The sequence below is a fragment of the Salminus brasiliensis genome, chromosome 11 (assembly GCF_030463535.1).
Source record: "Salminus brasiliensis chromosome 11, fSalBra1.hap2, whole genome shotgun sequence".
Lineage (NCBI taxonomy): Eukaryota > Metazoa > Chordata > Actinopteri > Characiformes > Bryconidae > Salminus > Salminus brasiliensis.
This window is the reverse complement of record NC_132888.1, coordinates 35,227,813-35,250,100: the sequence shown is the minus strand read 5'-3', so window position 1 is coordinate 35,250,100 and position 22,288 is coordinate 35,227,813. Positions and strand designations below refer to the sequence as shown.

At 43.4% G+C, this 22,288-nt stretch overlaps 4 protein-coding genes across 5 annotated transcripts in view; 2 read left to right on the top strand and 2 right to left on the bottom strand.

Annotated features, from left to right (window-relative positions):
• Positions 1-1,488, top strand: part of dnhd1 (dynein heavy chain domain 1) — a 35,891-nt gene extending 34,403 nt beyond the window's left edge. Inside the window, exon 43 of the mRNA XM_072690742.1 lies at positions 422-1,488. Within this exon, the coding sequence (XP_072546843.1) occupies positions 422-808 (387 nt within the window). The 3' untranslated portion in view covers positions 809-1,488. The remainder of the gene's footprint in view (positions 1-421) is intronic.
• rrp8 (ribosomal RNA processing 8) lies at positions 845-6,381 on the bottom strand. 2 transcript variants are annotated; one of them, XM_072690741.1, is made up of 8 exons: positions 6,310-6,381; positions 6,110-6,221; positions 5,023-5,290; positions 4,087-4,921; positions 3,808-3,937; positions 2,604-2,710; positions 2,352-2,448; positions 845-1,206 (listed from the first exon to the last, which is right to left on the bottom strand). In XM_072690741.1, exons 2-8 carry the CDS (start codon positions 6,194-6,196, stop codon positions 1,093-1,095), a joined length of 1,638 nt encoding a protein of 545 aa, XP_072546842.1. In that variant the 5' UTR covers positions 6,197-6,221; positions 6,310-6,381; the 3' UTR covers positions 845-1,092. The 2 variants fall into 2 exon arrangements, with proteins under 2 accessions (XP_072546842.1, XP_072546841.1); XM_072690740.1 differs by having other exon boundaries at positions 6,110-6,368.
• A 989-nt stretch (positions 6,382-7,370) lies between these two features.
• Positions 7,371-9,687, top strand: med29 (mediator complex subunit 29). Its single transcript, XM_072691338.1, has 4 exons — positions 7,371-7,680; positions 7,827-7,885; positions 8,793-8,877; positions 9,158-9,687. The coding sequence occupies exons 1-4, from the start codon at positions 7,486-7,488 to the stop codon at positions 9,383-9,385; spliced, it is 567 nt and encodes a 188-aa protein (XP_072547439.1). The 5' UTR covers positions 7,371-7,485; the 3' UTR covers positions 9,386-9,687.
• A 685-nt stretch (positions 9,688-10,372) lies between these two features.
• Positions 10,373-22,091, bottom strand: sars2 (seryl-tRNA synthetase 2, mitochondrial). Its single transcript, XM_072691337.1, has 16 exons — positions 21,708-22,091; positions 21,528-21,623; positions 20,119-20,148; positions 19,593-19,733; positions 19,082-19,136; positions 18,516-18,579; positions 18,324-18,429; positions 17,871-17,918; positions 17,394-17,502; positions 16,370-16,415; positions 15,345-15,432; positions 14,388-14,500; positions 13,331-13,424; positions 12,270-12,362; positions 11,656-11,721; positions 10,373-10,987 (listed from the first exon to the last, which is right to left on the bottom strand). Exons 1-16 carry the CDS (start codon positions 21,981-21,983, stop codon positions 10,850-10,852), a joined length of 1,563 nt encoding a protein of 520 aa, XP_072547438.1. The 5' UTR covers positions 21,984-22,091; the 3' UTR covers positions 10,373-10,849.
• Positions 22,092-22,288: the final 197 nt, after the last annotated feature.

The following is a 22,288-nucleotide window of genomic DNA, read 5'->3' as shown; positions in this document are numbered from 1 at the left end:
CACACATTTTAAAGAAATAGTTCAGATATTTATATGTTTTTTCATATATTTAAAAATCAGTGTGTTTTAAAGCAAATAAATTTGCCAGGACTTTCCCAAAAAACAACCAAAATACGATTGTGTGACAGCCCAAGTCCAACGTTTGTTACATTTTAGCCTAGATTCTCCAATTAAATTATTTAAACACTGTAGCAGTAGGGGCAGTTTTCCATAATGTCCATTTTTGGTTTTCTGTTATATACAATACATTATTTTCATGTTACAGGATAGGTTTGGATACTTTGTAATACCAATTGTGATGTTTTGTTCTCAACAAGAAGTGTAAAATTAGGTTCTCTAATGGCACAAAGAGTTCACATCCACGATATCAGCATATTAGCCAATCTACACAAAGTGTCTTACTTTGTCTCTGCATTTACAGGTACTAGGTCCTAAAGTATCTCCAGCCTCTATACCCACAAGTGGTATCTGCATTTCCGGACTAGAGCTACACAGTGCACTATGGGATACAAGGCTCGGGGTTCTGCAGGACACCCTATCTTCTAAGCCTTGCCTTCTACCTCTTATCTGGGTCAGAGCTCAAGAAAGGAACACAGACCGTCCTCCCTCCAGTACTTGTTCTGTGCCTCTTTATAACTGTCCCCTGTATCTGGACAGCGAGGATACAGATGAAGACTGGAGTCTCACAGAAGAAAACATCATCACTCATGTTCCCCTCATGACGAGATTAGATCCAGTTCTCTGCACTCTGAGAAAGGTTAGATTAGTCAGCACACTAAAAGCGAACAGATTCGATTCTTACCTTTAAATTCAACAGTTCAGCAGAAACACTTTAATCCCTGTCAAGATTTTCCATCCATCTTTTTTATGTAAAGTTTAATCAAAGTTTTCAAAACATAATTAAACATAGCTTTATCAGGTCATTTTACAAGTATGTATAAATGGTATACACACGATTTTCATCGTTAAACAACTTTACAGAACTCACTAATACCACTTGTGGTATGAATACACTTTGTACACTGGCTAATTGTAACTGTACAATTGTGGTCAGCTCTCAATTGTAAACGGGCATTCTTATTTTCGGTGCACCTATCGTTTCTTGTAGAGACAAGGGTTGAGTTGGAGCCAGATTTTCTTGACATTATCAGGAGCGTTTCGTATCTTGATAAACTCAAAGCAGTAGAAGTGGGTGTTGTCTGTGTCCTACAGATAGAATAAAAGCAAAATGGAATAAATTAGTTTATATACCTTATATATTAAACTAGACTAACAGTGTCCAGGTTTGAGCTACACACATGTACTTGATCCTGAAATAAATCCCACATTGATTTACTTTGAGCAAAGGTCCCACGGCAAGCTATAAGCAAATTCACCAAGTACAAACAAATAATTGCTGATTTTAATTTACTAGACACGTCTCAATTCAGGTGTTACATTCAGGCCTGTTGCCACATGTGTATAAATAAATAAATAAATAATAATAATAATCAAGCCCCTAGCAAAGTCTGCCTTTCCATACATTAGTGAAAGGATGGGTGATTCTTAAAAGCTCACTGAACTCCAGCTGGTGAAATTTCTTCCCTCCTAGATCTTCCACCATCAGTTGTAAGTGGTATTATTGAACAGTGCAAGTCCTGTTGTTGTTTCTGGAGGTTTACACTTGACACCAATAGCTCATTTGCAAATCAGACCACAGGGTGCAACCTCAGATGAAACATCAGATGATCAAGCGGTTTCCAGATATGCCGTCAACCTAGCTTGCAACTGCAGTAAGTAAAATATTCCAGTGTCCGTTCTATTAAGCAAACAACAACTTTTCAATCACTGTTGTACTTTGGACTTGTGTCTTTGAGAGCTCAACAGAATAACTGAACTTCCAACAACGAAACATACAAGTCACCAACAGAGCATCTGGCTGAACAACCTGGAATACAATACTGTGGCAATGGCAGCAAAAAGGACGGTGATGGTGATGGACTGTGGAGCTCTTACTGCAACCAGACTATCCCCATATGGGTGGCCCAGTTTGGTGTAGAAGATTTTGACTGGCGTGAACATCAACCCCCTTTGAACACCTTTGGGTTGAACTGTAATGCTGACTGAAAGCCAGACTTCATCGTTCAGCATTAAAGCCTGATGTTGGACTGAAACACAAGTAATCTAGTGGCTAACTTTCCCAGATAAGAGAAGGCTTGGGTTTTCTGGGATGAACAATCATATGGATGTCCTGTTACGGTGTCCAGATAATTTTGTCCACGTAGTCAAATTTCAGATGCAACCATCATGCATTTTGAAACAAGATGATCTACAGTGACGTCACTGATGTGTATTCAAAAGGTTTGCCTTACCTTACTAACCAACTTAAAGCCCAAACGCGATAGTGCTCCAGTGAACTGGCGTATATCGTCAAACCTGCTGGCGACTTCTGCAATTTTGAGAACACCCCTGCAACAAATGACAAAAAAGCATAGTGCATTTTTTTTCCTCCACAAAATGGTTTAAGATTAGCTGATGAGTACAATGGAGTTTGCCAGAGTAGAGAAAAGCCAAACTACAACGGGCAACGAGTTTTAGTTCAAATGCAGCAAAAGACAAATTACCCATCCACCAGCACTCTGTTTGCCTCAGCCAAAAAGTCACTGAGATTCGTCCCCATCAGAGAGAGGCAGAAGACTGCGATATCCACTGTGGAATCAGCAAGCGGCACCTGTGAAGATCCAAAGAAAAAGATCACTTCAGAGTCCTTAAATCTTAACGCTGGCCGCTGTCCACTTTGTTCATACAGTCATAACGTCTCAAAATATTACTGTGGTATTAACTGTGGGTTAGGGATCGAGGAACTGCTGTTGATGGTTTTAACCGAAACTGAAGTCCCCCCCCCACCCCATGGTTTTGGATCTGTAGCCCACTCGCTAAGCTAGTCTTTGCTTAGCTAACGTTAGCTTAGCTAAAGGCCCACCGAGTTTCAGACAGGCCCACATGTGTGTTATCAAGCGTTGATGATTAAAACTTGAAGGAGATCGAGCTACACAGCCCAGACAATGTTCCAGCTAACTGAGGTGCAAATCACCCATCTAGAGGATAAAGCTCTCAGCATGAACTCAGACTCGAACTCAGCATGTCGCTAAACTCACAAGTTTAGGCTTGATTTTCTTCCCCCCACAGCATCCCCACCCTGTGACTCTCTACCACTACAACACCCAGCCCTACTGCAGTACTGGTCAACGCTTGCAGCATTAGCATGCTGCTTACAAAGTAACTAGCATTGCTTTCTGGAGATCAGTCCAATCAATTAGACGATTAGTCAATAAACAGGTCTCATGTTGCTAGACAACCAGACAACCTGCCAATAAACAGATGCTTAATTATAAGTTATAAACCAGGTTCAGCGTCACTTAAAAAGTGGAAAGTCTGTTTTCGCGCATGCGCTGACTGAGAAATCCGAAAATACTATAAATGCATTATGAAATCTGATTACCGAGCTAAAATCTTGATCTAAATTCTAGAGCTTCTAGATCTATGAAACTGGAGTATGTTGTTCACATGACTACTTGAACAAATGGATGACTTAAGAAATTTGAGATTTTTGAGTGCATGTAAACACATGCTCTGTGTGACAGCTTAGGGATTGGGATCGGATCAACATAGGCTAGCTGCTGTAGTCCTAGACAGATCTGTTAGAGCTATGGTAAACTCTACTTATGGATTTTAGTGGTTGCCAGTGAGCACTACTGCCAAGGAACGTCACAAATTCTAATCAAAGTCTAATCCAGACTGAATGAAAATGTGGAATAAAGGACTTACGTTGGCCATATCACAGGCAGTGACGAGGTCGGAGACGGGGGCCAGATCAAAGCAGTGCACCTTGTTCTTCACACTCCGTGCAATCTTGCAATCTCCACAGCCAAAGTCTGCTACAACCAGACTGGCTGGTCTGTTTTTTGAATTATTAAATTAATTTAATAAATAAATAAATAAATCAGATTACGACAGTACTTTATCGCTGTGTATAAAAACATCAGAGAAACGTTACTTCCAACATTATCTGAAAAGATCAAGAAGGATCATCAAGCAACTTCTCACCTCTGCCGAATGTAGGAGATGATGGAGTCCACTGGATTGGCAGGCCAGTGCTTCACTTGTTCTACGTAGCCCTTGTGGTAAATCCCAATGGCATCCGGGTCCTGCTTGAACATGCGCTTGGCCTCACCGCTGGTGGAACTGTAAAGCAGTTCGTTGATGTAGCGGAACCGAGCAGACTCTAACCGTTTCTCCATGCGGGACCTCAAGGCGCTGGAGCGGTCCGTAGAGCTCTTCCGCTCTTCGTTATTCAAGTCTGCCGTCTCCGGCTTCTCTTCCGTGGACGACTTCTGCGGAGCCCGGTCAGTGAGGCTGCCCTGTAAAATATGCCGCAGCCTCTTTGCCTGGTGCTGAAAAGTTTTATCCGCTTTGAGCTGCTTCTGTTTCTCGCGCTGTTCATGTGGGTTTGCAGGCTTCTGAACAGCAGGACTTGCTTCCTTGGGCTGCTCACAGACAGGCTCGAGCGCCACGGGATGTGAATGGCTTGCTTCGCTACCTTTCTTTTTCTTCTGTTTCTTTAAGATCTTGTCATTTTCTGGAGCATGTGGACTCTCAGAGAGAACAAAGTCTGTCTTCTGTGCTGATTTCACTGCCCCAGCTGGCGGGGCATCAGCCCGAGTTTTCTCCTCTTTGGTGAGGGTCTGTTTCTCCCCCGAAATGTCCTTATTCGAATGAACCTTTGCAGCACCGCCTGCATTCTGAAGGAACTTGTTCTTGCAGCGCTTCTTGTTCTTCATTTTGTTCTTCCACTGTTTTCGACTCAGCTTGTTCTCCGCGGTATCTTCTGTGTGATCTTTAGCTTCTCCATCTCTTACCGACTCGCTTGTGGTGTGGGGACCTGCAGAAATGTCAGAGATTAACAAAATAACATGGAGTTAGTGGACACTGTACGCAATGACTGATTCATTTATTCATTCATTCATGTGTTTGGATTCTCACTTGGTTCCTTCAGCTGCTTCTTCTTCTTTGACCGCCGCTTCTTGACGGGCGTTTCTGGAACGTCCGCTTCCCCAGGCTGCTCTCCTTCAGTTTCGCCATCAGAGATTTTCTTACGTTTTTTGCACTTTTTCTTCCTTTTCTTAACGTGGACTGGAGCGTCATCCATTTCCCCATCGCTGCCATCAGACGCCCCTACACTGTCCCACGTTGGAACGGACCCCAAGGTCTGGAGAGTTCGATTTAGACAGTGCTTGCTGACCGCCTTGGCCTGTTCAGGGAAGTTGGAGAGTAAGGTCAGAGGTTTATTACTTGGCACTCACATGTAGGTTGGTAGATACTAACTGTGGCTCATCTGTTCAGAATCAGTACAGAGGGACCACCATAAGAGAACAACTGCACAGATATGATCAACAGCGACACCAGCAAGGACACTTAGGACAGGACTGTGTGTTGCACTGGTATGAGTGCACAGTGCTGCTGCAGCCAACAGTGGACCTGTGGTCAGAAACAGACTACTGAGGGAAAGGGACAGGTCCCAATTATAGTGCAATTAGCCCACAGTGTGAATGACCCCAAATGGTCACCCTCAGCTAACAGGAAATTGGTTTGGATGGTCAGGAACAACCCAAGAACCATTGAGGCACAGGCCTGCAACAAACTGGAAGCTGCTGGAATTGACAAAATGGACAACTAAACCTTGACCATGTTTTTGTAGCTGACCACATGGTCAAAGAAAAAGCCTTCTAGAGGAAAGTCTTACAGCCAGATAAGATTAAGAACAGAGGTGTTTCAACAGCAATGACCGGAGGTCTTATTTGGATGAGTAAAGGTGAGTATCAACTGTTAAGCATGGTGGTGGTAGTAGTATCAAGCTCAGGGGCTGGTTTGCTGCCACTGGACCAACTAAACAACCTCAGGATTACCTCAAACCATCAGATGTGTCCAAGCCAGAAAACACAAGCTACATTTTTTTTTGTCTATTAAAAGGTGTTGTAACTCTTTCAGAAATCTTTTAAAGCTCAATGTAACATTCATGTCCATGATGAGTGTCTGTAAACTTCTGTCACAACTGGACTTGTGATCTTACCTTGCCGCCGAATATTTTAGCCCTCACGCCAGCATGAGGCTGTTCTCCAGCGGGCAGGCCGTCAGTCCACTCCTCCTCCGCGAACATGTTCACCCAGACTGCAACAGACTGCCTACAGACACACAGCCCGAGCCATTCAGAGAACCGAGGTTCCTCCCCACAACCGACCGAGACCGAGACCGGCTGACCTCTCCACTCACCTGCTCTGATCGCCTGCAGCCGCAGCGCTTTACTCCGCTAACACGTGAGCACGCCACACGCCTCTTCTTCACTGTCCGGAGAGTAGGACACACTCTCCCTGCAGCGCCCCCTACTGTCCGGCCTCCCAACACGAGTTAACTCGCGCCATACAAGACATGACCAAAACTAATCAATTACATTTATATTCATTTATTTAGTTATAAAAAATAATATATATAAACACACACACATATATATATATATATATATATATATATATATAAATAAAAACTAATAAATCAATTATATTATTATAAGTATTTATGTAATCACATATTTATTTATTTACATATTTATCTTCGCTTTTGTGCTATACATATAAGTAAAGTCTTTTACAGCAAAAGTTTGGGTACCTTTGTTCAAATTACGTGATGCAAACCAACCAATAACTAAAATGTGCAGCTTTATTTCACCAATTTTCACTTAGAAATCCAGCCGAGGTGTCCATACTTCTGCATAAGAGTCATTTACTTGCTTATTTAAATTTCTATTCATGCATTTATTCATTTATTCATTTCTTTTCACTTTAAAATCCACATCCCAGAATTAAAACACATGAAAATGTTCAGCTGCTTTATGGTTTTCAGCACATTTAAAGCTCACCAGCAGGCTGAAGACTTGGGCCCTGTCCCATTAGTCGCACTTGCACCCTCACACCTTTCGTGACGTTCCTCAAAGAAACTTTCATTTAAGAAAAGTGTAAAAAAATATATATATATATAATAATAATGTAAGTGTGAGTGAAAACTGTTATTAATTGAAATGATTATGATTATATTAATTCTGAAACTAGGAGAAAAAAGCACTGATATATTAATGATATTAAGTGTGTCCCAATTCTCTAAACTCACTACTCGCGCCCCTTTCACCCGCCCTTCGACAACTTTCTTAAAGTGCCCTTTCAGGAAGGGGGCTTACGGCTCAGGGCGAGAATTGGGACAGGGCCGTCCAGGGCCGCGCTTCTCCCTCCAGTTCTGTAGGTGGGGGTGTGGACTGAGCTGACCGAGCTGACCGTAAACTCGCTCTGTACCAGAGGAAGAAAGGGAAGACGAGAAGAACCAGAAAGAAAGCGAGGAGACGGTCCAACTGAGGTCCAACTGAAGATCTCCAGGCTCCTCCGGTTCTGTTGCTCCACCATGGCCTCCCAGCAGCAGCCGCAGCCGCAGCAGCAGCAGCCTGGCCCCGTAAACCCGGCAGTGGGAGCTCACCAGGCGGTGGTTCTTCAGACTCCTCAGCAGCAGCAGCAGCAGCAGCAGCTCAGCCAGCAGCAGGATTTCGACCCGGTCCACAGATTTAAAATGCTGATACCTCAGTTAAAGGAGAGCCTGCAGGTTCGTTCAGATAGGCTCTGTTGGTCCATGACTTAATTTGCTATGTGAAAAAGGGAAACACTGCACAAATGAAGATACCAGGTTTCTGCTTGACAGCGGGGATGTGTAACCTGCCTCTCCTGATCTCCTGTGCCCCTCTTTTTCAGAGCGTGATGAGCATCGCTTCCCAAAACTTTGCGCACAACACATCAATCGATAACGGGATGTAAGTAGACTGTGAACAGAGCACACCTCCACGCTGTTAGCTGATCAATAATTATTAAACTGCTTCTTAAGAAATGACCCCAAACTCGCTGATTACTTAATCTCCCCGTTCCACCTTAAAAAGTGCAGCCGCTGCCGCCTGTCACGGTCGCAGCACTACACTGGAAACTGCGGGACTGCGGGCACTTTTAAGGTGGACCGGAGAATTCAAGAGGTCCAGACCTGTTACACTCTAGTGCAAAGGTTTGGCCACTTCTGGTCAAATTACACATCCTAAAACATTATCACTGTTTAGTAGCTTCATTTTTAACATTTTGCAAAAAAAATAATTACTCAATAACAATGTGTGCAAAAGTAATGGCATATTTAAATGTAAAAGTTTTCCTGTTTGTTCACTTCTTTTTACTTGCATTAACAATGTCATTTGATCGAGGTGCTCAAAAAGGTGCACACCACTGTATAGATGCTAATATTAATATAATAATATTACTTGCTTGAGTCTGTATTCACACCCCATTTTACTGAGCGAGATCCGCAGCCTTCAGGTACACGCTTTGTTTAAATCTTTATAGAAATGATTTGGCAAAAGCATGAGATGCTCAGCAGTCTCTTAACGTCACGGTGCCCAGTGCCAAGCGCCAAGCTTCTGCTGGAGGGCGAGAATAAAGCCCAGGGCTGAGCAGTGGAGCTGAGCTCTGTGCAGTGATGGAGCTCCGAATCGAAAACCGCTGGGATGAGCTGGAGTGACTGTGTGAGCCAGACCGAGTCATCCAACATCAGAAACTAAGCTCACTAAGGCTCCAGTGGCGAAATGCAATCAAATCCTCACACTATTGCTGCATATAATAGAGGCTGTTGCTAGAGTTTCCCCTGCCTTTTAAAATGTCTTTTCTTAATCTCTTCTCCAGAAAAAGCAATGATGCCACAGTTCAGCGGTTCGACAAGAGTTTAGAGGAGTTCTACGCCCTCTGCGATCAGCTCGAGCTCTGCTTGGTAAAGACTTTGCCTTCATTACTGTGTCTTCCAGAAATGAATTTACAAACTTGTAGATTTTGTATTATTATTTTTTTTTTGGTCACATCACTTCTCTGAAATCACTCCGAGCGTTATGGAGAGCGGGCCTACCTCGCAGAATTGTCCCATTTTACCGTATAACCACTAACCTAGAAGTTTCCTGAGCCACACAAAAACGGCTCCGGCCAAAATGAACAGTTTTACCTTTAATTTTTCTCCCCAATTTCTGTCTTTTCTAACCCCTGTTTGTCTCCTTTAGCGGCTAGCCCATGAATGTCTCTCCCAGAGCATCGACAGTGCGAAACACTCTCCCAACCTGGTGCCTACAGCGACCAAGCCAGACACGGTACAAACGGAGTCCCTGTCTTACTCGCAGTATCTCAGCATGATAAAGTCCCAGATATCCTGCGCTAAAGACATTCACAACGCTCTGCTGGAGTGTTCCAAGAAGATCGCTGGGAAAAGTCAGCAACAGGGGATTCTGTAAGGGAGAACCGGTCAGGACTTCAGGTTGCATTTGAGACACGGACATGACGCAAAACGAAGACATATGTTAAATATTGCAATGCAGTGGAGCCTTGGACGTATTTGTAGAAATAAACACTTTTTAAAAATTTTTGGCAAAACCTCATTGCGTCAGGTCCTCAAAATACTCTGTAATATGTCTATGTACTGTGAGATGGGTTGCAGGCTCATGTTCGATCCAAACTGCACCGTGTTTGTATTTTAATGTTCCAGCACATTTGGTAACCAGGTTAAAAGGAAAATAAAGAATTCAATGAGATCTAGAGAAACAATACATGGCCTCCAGGAATGTGCTGGACGAGGAAAGTGCCTTCACCAAACTGTTGCACCAAGCTAGAAGCACATATCTTAACTGTGTCTGGACCGTGGCCAGATGAGGAACGCTTCAATTAGGGTTGGCTCTTGCAGTATTGAGTAAGTGTCATGACTCCGTCCATTCGCTAGCGTTCTCCTGGCACCTGCCAAACCCAGTGAAGTGTGAGTAACCAGTCTAGTGGCAGAGTGCGTTACACTGTGAACCTGGAGGTGCAACTTGTGATCACTCTGAGACTGAACTGTTTTGCTCGCAGATGCTTCCATTTCCATTGGGGCAGCTTCAGCAGAGCAGATATCTCCTAAACTGGCGAGTGGCGAAGGTGGCATCCTGTGAGACAACGGCATGTTTAAAAGACACTGAACTCTACAGTACTACCTGTTCTATTGCCAGTGTTGGTCTATGGAGACTGCAAGACTGGTATATACAAGGGACAGCAATGGGTGAAGCTCTTAACAACTAAGCCCCATAAATTAGAGGCTGACTACATTGTATTTCTATTTGTATGGGGGGGGGGGCTTTTTGGCTTTGCTGCTTTTTACAGTTTAGTTAATTATTTTCCATTAATTATGAATCATTAATTTGTCAATATGAATAGGACCTGATGTTCCGATGGCTCCAAAATTAAACACAAGCTCTTGCTGAAGGCTTTAATGCATAACTGCATTACCAACATAAAAGTATATATACACACACAAAAACACACCAGGTCACAGTTTGGCAACCTTTTTATAACAAAAGGTGATCTGTAATATCCATAACCTGTTTTTACCACCAGACAGGGCAACACCAAGGCTGGACTGTAGATCTGAAGGCAAGTCGTACCTTTTTATACCAATATAAATCCTTTGGGCAGCAGGCTTACAGACGCCATGGTCTTTTAACCATCACAGCCATGTTTAGATCATATTTGCAATAAATAGCTTCGAAAGTTTGTTTTTTCCACGTCCAAGTGGCTAAATGTGAAGTACTACGGTGGATGTAAGCCAATGCCTGGTACTCTTCAGGTAGTGACCAGATTCTGCTTCTGATGATTCAGTGCTGAAGCTCCCATTCTCTTTAGCAGAACTCACCTCCAAAGCATCTGGATTTGATCACGAACAGCTTTTTTTATTATTGGTGAGGAATGGAACGAGGCTGACGGTGCTGCTGGTTTGGTCCAATGTATTTCAGAGGGGTGTACTTTGGCTTTTCGATCACCTCCAACCCAAGGTAAGGCTGCAAGACATCCGGAACCCGCACTGTTCCTTCCTGAAAGAAAGTAAAGTAAAGATACAGTGATTGAAGCAGCTGAACAGGAACGACAATCTCACGTTAGCCAGCTTAGGCAAGCTGTGCGAACACGGCTTCGGCTGCTGGAAAGAGGGCTCGCTTAGGAACAGTGCAAAATGACTGCTGGGCTCTGCAAGAGTTAGCTAAAATATTCAGAGGTAAATCAGAGCGTTTTATTTTACGGACTGCTCATGGTGTGCTTCCTCCTCACTCTGCAGCTGCGGTCACCTCTCTTCTAGCACATCTCTTAAACACGAACTGGTTTTCCAAGACACTGCATTGCTAGACGTCGTCATTGTGAAACTGTTACTGTGGCTGGTTCTGCATTCCTGACATTCATTTTCTGTTACCTTTTCTGCGCAGCATCCTCCAAACTACAAAAAATTTAAGGTGTGGAAAAAAAAAAAAAACGATTTCGCTAAATGTGAGCCAACACTGCTTCAGTAATTCACTAATTCAATATTGGGTGATGCCTTGTAGCGTTTCTTAGTCATTTGTTTGGTAGAACGGGAGGAATAGGACGTTGCCAGGCTTCAGTTTGAAGGGGCTGAGCTAATGAATGGGAGTGTATAGACTCTTTGCCTCTACAAAACTCTACACGACTTCAGTCTCTCACAAAGTGAGTGTATAAAGAACACAACCCCCACCTTAGTTTGATGAGTCTCCAAAATTGCAATAATGGTGCGCGGGATGGCACACGCCGTAGCATTCACCTAGAATCAGACAGACATATGGTTGATTATCAGTTGTGGGCTATTTTATTACTCATTATTGGAAATATTCATTCATTCATTTTTTTTATTGTTTTCAGAATTCAAAAAGAAATAAATAAAATATTTTAGTAATTATAATGAATAAAGTAAGTATTTTTATATAACAAGCAACCTGAACTGAACTGTCCAGTGCTGACTATTTAGTAGTACGCAAAGTGTCTGCAAATGTAACAATTTATCCCATATTCCTGCACACCACTCAGTAATCAAGAACACTTCTAATGAACATTTAAAAAAAAAATTAGGGTGAATCTTGAAAAATATTTTACAGATGACTCTGTTAGCGTACTAAAAAAAAAGAAAGAAAAGCGTGCTCTACCTGGATCTGTATGACCTAACTACTAAACACTTGCCTCACACATCACTTTCTTCCCCCTCCCCCCTGCTAATCACGTGCAATGCCACCAAAGTGGGTTCCATCCATGTTGGGTTGTGCCTATTAGGCATTAACTTAGCAGCGTTACTTCACTCAGACTGAATTTACTCACCGTGTGAGCGTATTTTAGACGGCCATCATCTTCCTCATAGAAGATATTTAGTCGCCGGCTCTGATAGTCAGTGCAGTTTGAGGCGCTGGAGACCTAGTGCAGGGTTGAGAAGAAAAAGGAAGGCTTGCAGTAAGAAAAGGGAGGGGAAAAAAGGCAAAACAGAATACAAACGTTTCTTTTTTTTTAAATTTTACCTAAATTTCCTCCTATATTTTAAGAATTAACGCACTCTCATTAGTACTCTCTCCCCAGTCACCTGTAATGCTGCAGACACTGGGAGGGTGAGGACTGACACAACCATCCTGCGCAACCAGCCGATGCAACTTCACCAGCCATCTATATGGCATGGGCTAGCAGACGCCCGTGCCGGCCAGCATCACACTGAAGTGATGTGTGGAGAGAGGGCGCCATCTACTCACTCGGAGACAGCAGGCCAATTGCGCTCTCTCGGACGCTGACGCTCAGACGCCGGCAAATGTTTCTTAGCCTCCTGCTACAGTTCAGTACACTAGTGGGTCGATAATGGTGCATTATGTTTGGACCCCCATGATCGCCACGACTGATCTGAAGTGTTATACGTCAATTTCAGACAAAAGCTAAATACTGGCTAGTTGTCTTGGTTGCCAGCAATCATATCCTTTCTACACAAATAAACCTTTTCTCACTTACTGAAGCAAGAAATTTAAATATGAGAACGTGAAACCAACCTAATTCTGACAGACCCATAATATTCAATACTATATCTGCAATTTGGGTAAATAATGGCATGAGCAGCTGCCAATGGTATAGTCATCATTCAAAGACGCAATTATTTCAGGAAAGAAAATGCAGGAAAAAAAGGTTACACTGCCAACACGCATCTGAAGAAAGTTAGCATAAGAAATTCAAATCTAAAACCGAAATATGTTCAATTTTCAAACTAATTTAGTCTTCAGAGAAAAGCAGCACGTATTAATCCAGCTGTGACGCATCATTTAATGTAGCTATTTCTGGAAAACCTCAAGCCAGTTTTAGTAATGCACTGAGTTCAGGTTAATCGATAAGTTAACCAATGTGCTGACCTCTCCGAAGCTGCCACGGCCTGGCATCCAAGCTTCAATATCATACTTCCTGAAGGCTGGTGGTCCAAGCTCTTCTGTGGGCATGTCCAAAACCCTATGAAGGAAGGAACACAAGAACACAGACTCAAATGAACAAATGATCCTGTACTTAAGTAAGTCAAAATACCCATTGATATGATTGGTGGCAGTGGTGGGAGACACCCACATCTTTACATGTATTAAACAAGTAATGATGAGTATATTCTTAATAATTGATATTATATTTGTAATTATTCAAATATATTTATAATATATGTTCTCTTTAGCTCTGTCACGATGACAAGAGCACAAGGCTTTGGAGGTGGTTTATGGGTCAGGTGAGTTTTTCGGTCAGCGACTGCTGCGAGACTACATGGCCCTGAGTGGCCCTGAAGCTTTTTTTTTTACTGTCCTGCAAGAGGTCTAGGGCTTGAAAGACCATGAACTACGAGATAACAAGCTGAGCATGTGAGTGAAATGCTCAGAACCTCTCCTCAGTATGGCCAGTGCAAGCCTGCTCAACACAGCACTGATCCTTTTCCAACCGCTCATTTCTTCTCCTTCACCCTTTCAGAGACGTTAAGACTTTTAAGCTGAAGGACTGGTTGCTGTGTTAAAGGACGGCACTGTGACGTTAGACAAGAACTCGTGTTGTGTTCACTTTTTAGCTGTGGGATCTGTCAAAGCAGACCCCCTCACGGTCTTTGGAGGTCTTGTGGATACCTTTGATTTGAATACAGCGAATGAGAGGTCATGTATTTGAAACATCTGATTTATATAAAGATAAATTGGCTTTGACAAAGGCAGTGTTGGTTAGGGGACGCTGTTAGGCTGTAGATATGAAAACAGCTATGACTGCAAAATCAGTAATTAAGGCTATGATTAGCGAGCTTTCATCGGGCAGTCCAGTTTTCCATTTTGTACTGGAGTAAATTTAGTATAAAAGAATGGACATCGAACATACAAAGAGTACAGAAAAGTACTTATGTACAGTAAGTTAGATGCACTTCATTACTGTCCACCACTCATGTTTACTGACCTGAAATGAAGCTTGAGAGAAGAGAAAATCTCCTTCTGTATTGACACAAACTCGTCTAACAGCTGAGAACTCTCTTCCCCCGTCTCATCTGCTGTCACACCAAACATCTCCACCTGCACAGAGAACGGAAATGACCTCATTTACACCTGGTCTACTTCACGTGACTACTATGTGGATTGTATCCTGATAAGATTTTAGCCACATGCATTTACACTCCATAGTAAAATTCTTCTCCTGTTAGTAAGAATGTGCTAGATGGAATATGCAATTTTACTGGTTGCATAGCAATTATTACCGGTGTTTCGGTTGTACTGGGAGGGGTTTTGTTTGTGGAGTGCATCTTGGAGAGATAAATGTGCTTACACTGCTTTAACATGTGTCTCAAATATGTCTCTGACCACCTCCTGAAGTGGAGGTATCCGTTGTATCTGTCTTGAATGCATTGTGGGAGAGTTTACACTTGCATTTGACTGGGGCTGGACAGGAAGCCTAGTCGCAAAAAAAAAGTGCTCCATTTTTGTGCTATTAGCAGTCTAACGTTAGCTAAGGTGTAGGTGTGTCCCAATACTTTGTCCACATAATCATTGAATTCAGGTGTTCAGTCTCATTGCCACAGGTGTATAAAAGGTTCTACAGAGCTCACTGAACTCCAGCGTGGTTCTGTATGTAATAGGAGCCACCGCTGCAACAACAACGTCAGCTGGTGAAATTTCCTCCCTCCTAGATCTTCCAGCATCAGCTGTGAGTGTTATTATTGAACAGTGGAAGTGTTTAGGAGGAACCACAGAGAGCAGCTAAGTGTCCACCAAGTGTCTGACTAGGTAAATTACAGAGCGGGGTCAGGGCCGAGTGGTTGAGCTCAGAGCAGAGTGCAGAAAAGCCTCTAACTGACTTAATAACGGCAGAGCTCTAAGCTTCCTCTGCTATTATCCTAGCAGCTCCCCTGCATTTGTTTACCTTGTTAAAGTGATGAACCCGGTAGAGTCCCCAGGTCTCTCGGCCAGTGTCCGTTTCTGCTCTGTAACATGTGCTGCTGCAGACTGTTCTTTAATGGCAAATTGCAGACACAACACACAAAGAAAGCAGAAGACTCTGCTGACAAACAACAATTTTCACAAGTACACAAGCAAAGTGTAAGCTCCCCAGACAAATAATTAGTCACCTTGTGTGTTCAAGGTGGTGGTAACTTCAGGCTCCTGCATTGCACGAGGATGATCGGGCTATAAATACCTGTGGGGTGTGTGACGGGATTCATAGAATGAGAAAGGGTGGGACAGTGCAGTAAGTGTTTTGTTGGATGTGTGGAAAAGCAGAGGTTGCAAAGCAGATGTTGATGATTGACTAAAAAGAGTGACTGCATTTGGGTGTGGCCAAAGGCCATTGTGTAAAGGAAGTAGCTGAATCTGCAGGTGTGTGGAAGCTTACGCTCATATGGTTCTACCAGCAGTGGCAGAAATCCTAGTCTACAGGCAACTCTCCTCAGAATTGTGGCCAAACACAAAACGGACAGACAGGTGGCAGGTTTCACACTTCTCTTCCAGGCAGGAATCGCTTTTAGAAGTCAATGCAGATCCTTCACAAACACTTTCTGAAAGAACACTTTGCAAGGAGCTGCATACCATCACCATATGGAGCACAGCGGCACGCAAGAGGTCTTTGCTCACTTCTGCTTAAAAATTAGGAGAATCTCCTGTAGACTGGGATTTCTGCCACTGCTGGTAGACCAGTATGACCGTACGTTTCCATACACCTGCAGATTCAACTCCTTCATTTACACTTCACAGCCATATGCAATCACTTCTTTCTGCCAATCATTAACATGGTACATTAACAAGTTAATTGTCTTCGTGCAACACCATCTGCAGGAGCCTGAAGTTACTACCACTGTAGACACGCATGGTGACTAATTTTTTGTCTGTGGAGCTTATAATTAGTATGGAAAGTATGGTGTAGAAACTGACTGGACACACAAAGTTACTTACCTGACCGGCAAATCCTTTAAATTTGCAGCATGGTCCATGAAGTAACCTATAAAGCAACATCAGGAACCTTCAATTATACGGTATTTCTTACAAGCGTAAATAATATGGTAACGCTCAGTTTCCAAGACCTAATTACATTTTAAATCCAGACAGTGACCCTTCAAAGTTCCTTAAAGTCAAATCTGATTTTTGTATTCAAATATTTAGTCTCTGGCATATTTGTACAAATGTGGGACTGGTTGATGTGTGTAAATAAGTGTCCAAAATCAGCTTTAGGTAATATCTGCAAAAGCAAAGTAATGATATCACCAATCATTTTTCCAATTCCCTCCTAGATGTCAGCGCTCCCTCATCATTATGTGCCACAAGTGCAAGGGTGATGAAGGCTTCATGCTGAGGGGAGGGCTATCCTATCCACCCAGAGAGAGAGCGAGGTCAATTATGCACTCTGGGACTCTTGGACACAGATGGCTGTGGCAGGGCTGTGGCTTAAACCAGTGGTCTCCCGATGATAGGACCAAGACTTAGACGGCCGTGGCGCTTCCTTCACTTTAAATAACATGGCTAAATCACCTGCAATAATATACTGTAACGCAGCCAGCCAGGGTTTTAGGAAAACAATCACACTACTTACATCATTCCTTAAATAAAATACTATCACATGTTATTCTTTTCAGTCAATGTAATTTTAATATTATTTAAGAATACTGTAAAGCCATTTATGCTTTGGCCAGCAGGATGAGCTGAAGACTCACCGCTTAGCTCCAATTATTTTTATTGGTACCTCAGGTAAACTATACGTATGTAAAGGCAAACTGGGGTGTCATTGGCAAATTATTTGTTAATGAGGAACTGGTAAGGTGGAGCTCGTTTCCATGCACTTATAGCTCCACTCATTTTAATGTGGATACGGCGGTTTAATAAATCCGAGACGTAAAAGTTTCAATGTCCAATCCAGTTTTAACAACTCCAATGAATATAGGTCACTGTTTAGAAGTGTTTTGCAGCCCGTTCTCTCGCTCACCTGCTATGCCAACTTCCCCTGTGCCAGCGAGGTTCAGGTCAGGGAAGCGGGAGGGGTCCAAAGAGTACACCTGTGAACGGTGAGCGTTAGGCTGCATCCCACAGCCCTCCTGAGCAGAGAGACAGAAACAAAAAGGGTTAGAGAAGGATTGGCAACTTTGTGAGACCTGAGACAAGATACATGAGCCGAGAAATCTACACGGTCATATTAGAATATTACATGAATGACACTAGCGAGATGTTGTGGTCTTTTGGACATCAGTCAAATCGCATCCTCTGCCCATGAGGTCTGTTTTTACACCCTCGCTCGCTTTTTAAGAATACATGCAGCACCCTGTCATATAGCATCTGTCATGCCCCGGGGCAGAGTTATTCCCAATGAACGATGGGGTGATCGCAATATTTTGATATCACTGTGCAGATGTTCTGTGAATTTCTTCAAACCAAAAGTGCATATATAAGATTAAGAGTTACTTACAAACACGACTCCTTTCAGCATGTCTGGAACGACCATGGGGATGAAACCCTGCAACGTACAAAGGACCAGTACTTCTCCTTTGGTTGAACACATCCACAGCAATATTAGCTCAGAGTCTACCGTCATGTCTGCTTGTTGTCAATTAAAAACACAGTGGCCTGCAGCTATTCCTAACAGGATAATAAGGCAATAGCACTAGTAATAAATACACATAATTTAAAGGAAAGGTTAGCCCCCTTAGGACTGGTCTAAGAACCAATTCTGGGCATGTAGGATCAAGAGGAGACTGGTGGAGGTCTAACTCCATTACTTGTTAGCAAAGGTAGCCTAGCGTCTCTCATTCTAAACTAAAAGATGCAAAAGACATGTCTTGGCTGACCGACGACTGGGGTCAATAAGAAAACCTAGTAATTAAGATTCTTTTAAAAAGACGTGCACTTGTGCCTCACTGACCCTTTTGTGAAGAAGATCCAAAGCAAAGTTCTGCAAGGCGATCTGAAGTCTGGCCCCTGCTCCCCTCAGATAGTACGACCTATGACCTGATACATGGGAAAGGCGCCTATGAAAGAAAAGAAAGAGTTGCAATGAGAATCTATTCAGAATTAAAAAAGGGGGGGGGATTAAGAGATAGAAAACGGGTCTAACCTTTGCCGTATAATGTCCAGTTCCTCCCCAATTTCTAGGTGACCCTTGGGTTTGAAGTCAAACTCTGTGATAAAAATAAGGGCCTTCTGTAATATTTACTGCCAAACGTTTCTCTATCAAGTACTTTTGTAAAGGTAACAGATATAATGTAATGTAATGTAACGTAACATAATCCAACATGGTAGTTTAGATGCCCAGCTGCCCAACGGTTCCATCCCGGTACCACCAGACCTGGCTTTCCACTACACTGCTGCTCTCGGTCCTCGTCTTGACTCATCCTCACCTCACTACAGTACCATACAACATTTCCATATCCTCTTAATTCAGTATTGTTTTAATCCCGTTTAACTGATTATTGTGCTATCCCGTGTCGAGCTGAGGATGGGTTCCACTTTTGGGTTTTTCCTTGCCACTGTTGCCACTAAGGAAATTTGTGCGGTATCCTATGGTCATGTTATTTTCCTCTCTGTATTTTAATGATGTATAAATAATGATGTATCTAAAGTAATTATTAATGTTCCTGCTGATGGTATTGTCAAATGAAGACACAGCTCAAGTTACCGTACCTGCCTTCTGTCCAACCATTTCAACAACCCTCGCCTGGCTCTCGTCTCCTATGGGCTGAGAGGGGGTTTAAAACACAAGTAACGGTCATTGTCACAGGCAGCCTTCTCACTCAATATACACAAATCAGCCAGAACATTAGTACCACTGACAGGTGAATTTAAAAAAACATCTACAGGTATTTGTCGAGGGGAAGGACATATTAGACAGCAGGTGGACAGTTTTTTGGTCTGCAGCGGTTACTATCTATCAAAAGTGATCAGGGATGGTGAGACAACTGGTGAGGCAGCAACAGGATCTTGGGCACCTAAGGCTCGCTAATGCAACCCATGGAGGACCCACCTTGGTGCCAGATAACACAGGACGCCTTCAGAGATCTTGAAGAGTCATGCCTCGAATAATCAGATCTGTTGCTGCGTCACAAGCTGGACCTACTCAATTTTAGGCAGGTGGTGCTAATGTTATGACTGGTTGGTGTATCTGTTCAGTAAATGTAAGGGAACGGTCTCTCACCACATCTGGGTGCGTTTTGTTAGGAAGCCTCAGGGCCTGACAATAGTATTGCTGCTCCAGATCACTCTGTTGGGGGTATAACTCGTTTAGCTTGACTCTGATCCGGCGGCCCTCTTCTCTCGAGGCATTGTATTCCACCAGCTGAAAGACGAATCGGACAGAATCGGACACCATATCAAACAACATATCAAACACAACTTTCAATTCAGCTCCACTTACGATGTTCGAGAGGTTTTATGTCATAATCAATCAGTCATTGGACGAACCATTAGTCAAATAATCACTGGGCATCATGTTTTAGTCTAAGCGTAGACTCAATCAGAGTCTGGGCTGAAACAGTATCTGTCAAATCAGATTCAGAAATCAGTTCAGAATGGTAACGATATATAAGCTCTGTCCTGATTGGCTGTATTGTGCTTTATTGAAAAAAGTGCACTCAGCACTCAACTGTGGAGGGAAGTGAATGGTAAAACGGTGTAGGGAACAGTGTAGGGAAACCTTAGGCAAATATGTATGTTAAACTTACATCAGCCAGAGCTTTTCGGTCATGCTGCTCCTGTAAGACAGAAATAGATGAAAAGTAAAGTTCCCCTCATAACTGAACTTGTTAGCTGTGCACACTGCTGAGCCGAACCATTTTGACCATTTTCATACTCCTCTCAGATCATCTTATGTGCCACAGATTCATCAAACATGTCAGTCATTCAGTCGTCAGCCAACATGCCAGCCATCAAGTATCAGAAATCAGTTGTCAACTAATGTGTCAGTCATCAGACAGGTGTCAGCTATTGTATCAGCTGCGGGGTGTCAGTCATCAGGTATCAGGAGTCAGTTGTCAACAACTGGTTGCTATTATGTTGCTATGTAGTTTGTATGTGGCTGCAATGGTTGTGCTCAGTGCTTGATATTACATCATAACATATCATAAGTGGTTGCTATGGTGTTAATAAAAGGTCTCTAGATGGGGGTTGTCGTGTTGCAAGGTGGTTGTGATGGTATTTTCGGTGGATGCACTTAGTAGCTGTTAGGGTGTAAGTCATCAATTATTAATTGTCAGGTAATGTGGTAACTTATCATTTATTATTATTATTTATTAGCTATTATAATATAGTATTAGCTGTCTGGTAGTGTGTCAGTCTGATGACAGGTGTCAGTCATCACTACCAGGCTACTGGCATGTGAGCTTACACCTGATGACTGACATATTATCTGACGGTTAGATAATGTGGCAGTCATCAGGTGTCAGCTAACGTGTCAGTTACCAGGTGTCATGTGTCAGTTGTCGGGCAACGCATCGTTGTCAGTTGTCGGGCAACGCATCGTTGTCAAGTGTCAGTTGTCGGGCAACGCATCGTTGTCAGGTGTCGGGCAACGCATCGTTGTCAGGTGTCGGGCAACGCATCGTTGTCAGGTGTCAGTTGTCGGGCAACGCATCGTTGTCAGGTGTCAGTTGTCGGGCAACGCATCGTTGTCAGGTGTCAGTTGTCGGGCAACGCATCGTTGTCAGGTGTCAGTTGTCGGGCAACGCATCGTTGTCAGGTGTCAGTTGTCGGGTAATGCATCATTGTCAGGTGTCAGTTGTCAGGTAATGCATCGTTGTCAGGTGTCAGTTGTCAGGTAATGCATCGTTGTCAGATGTCAGTTGTCGGGCAACGCATCGTTGTCAGGTAATGAGTCAGTCACCAGTTGACAACTAGTTTCCAAGTAGTATACATGTGGTTGCTGTAGTATTATTAATGGTTGCTAGATGGATGCACTGGTATTTCAGGTGGATGCACTTACTAGTTGTTAGGGTGTTGCAGTTGCTATGGTAACCGAGGTGAATGCATGCAACAGTCTCAGCACTTCTCTCTATGTTGAACACTTGTTAAGCTAAAGCATGAGTGTCTGAACGAGCTGAAATATTAGCATGACCGAAACTAAACTAATACTGACCACAAGAGCTCGAACCGTGGAGCTGACCACCCTCTTCTTCTCCTCTAACGTCTCTATCTCCCTCCTCACCTCCAGCAGCTGCTTCCACACTGAGACCTGAGCAGAAAGTGAGCAGAAGGTCGAGACGACCCAGCCGAACACCATTTATCGACACTGAGACTGAGAGGAACTCATCCTTACGATCGTGTGCACGTCCGCCGTCCCCAAATCCCCTTTCCTGTTCTGCAGGTCAGTGATCACCCGCTCCGTCTGCTCACACACCGCCCTCATGTCCAGCTCGGGTTTGTCGCTGTAGCCCTCTCGGACGTGCTCCCACAGGCTGCTCCTCACGCTGCCGGACGAGGACGAGCACGGGCGCCATGCAGCTTTCTGCCCGCCGCGGGTACGACCCCTAACCGCCGAGGCTAGCAGAGAAAGCGAGGAAAGCCGTCGGGCGGCTCTGATGGACGAAGCCATTTTCACAAGGACTGGAAACGCAACTACGGAAGCCGCATTGGGGACACGGCCAGAAGATTGAATTGCTTGATTCAGTCTTAGCCGAATCGAGTAGCTTAGTTGATTCACAAATCGTCACACGATCTCTCCCGTGTGTAATATTTTATATTATTATACGTTTTATTTGAATAAATCCAATGTGAACGTCTTAAACTGACCAACCACAAACAAATTAAACATGTTAACCGTTCTTGATAAGCGCTATTTATTGTGCGTTTTATTGTGAAACATTAGAAATTAATGAATTACCTTTATAAGCTAAACAT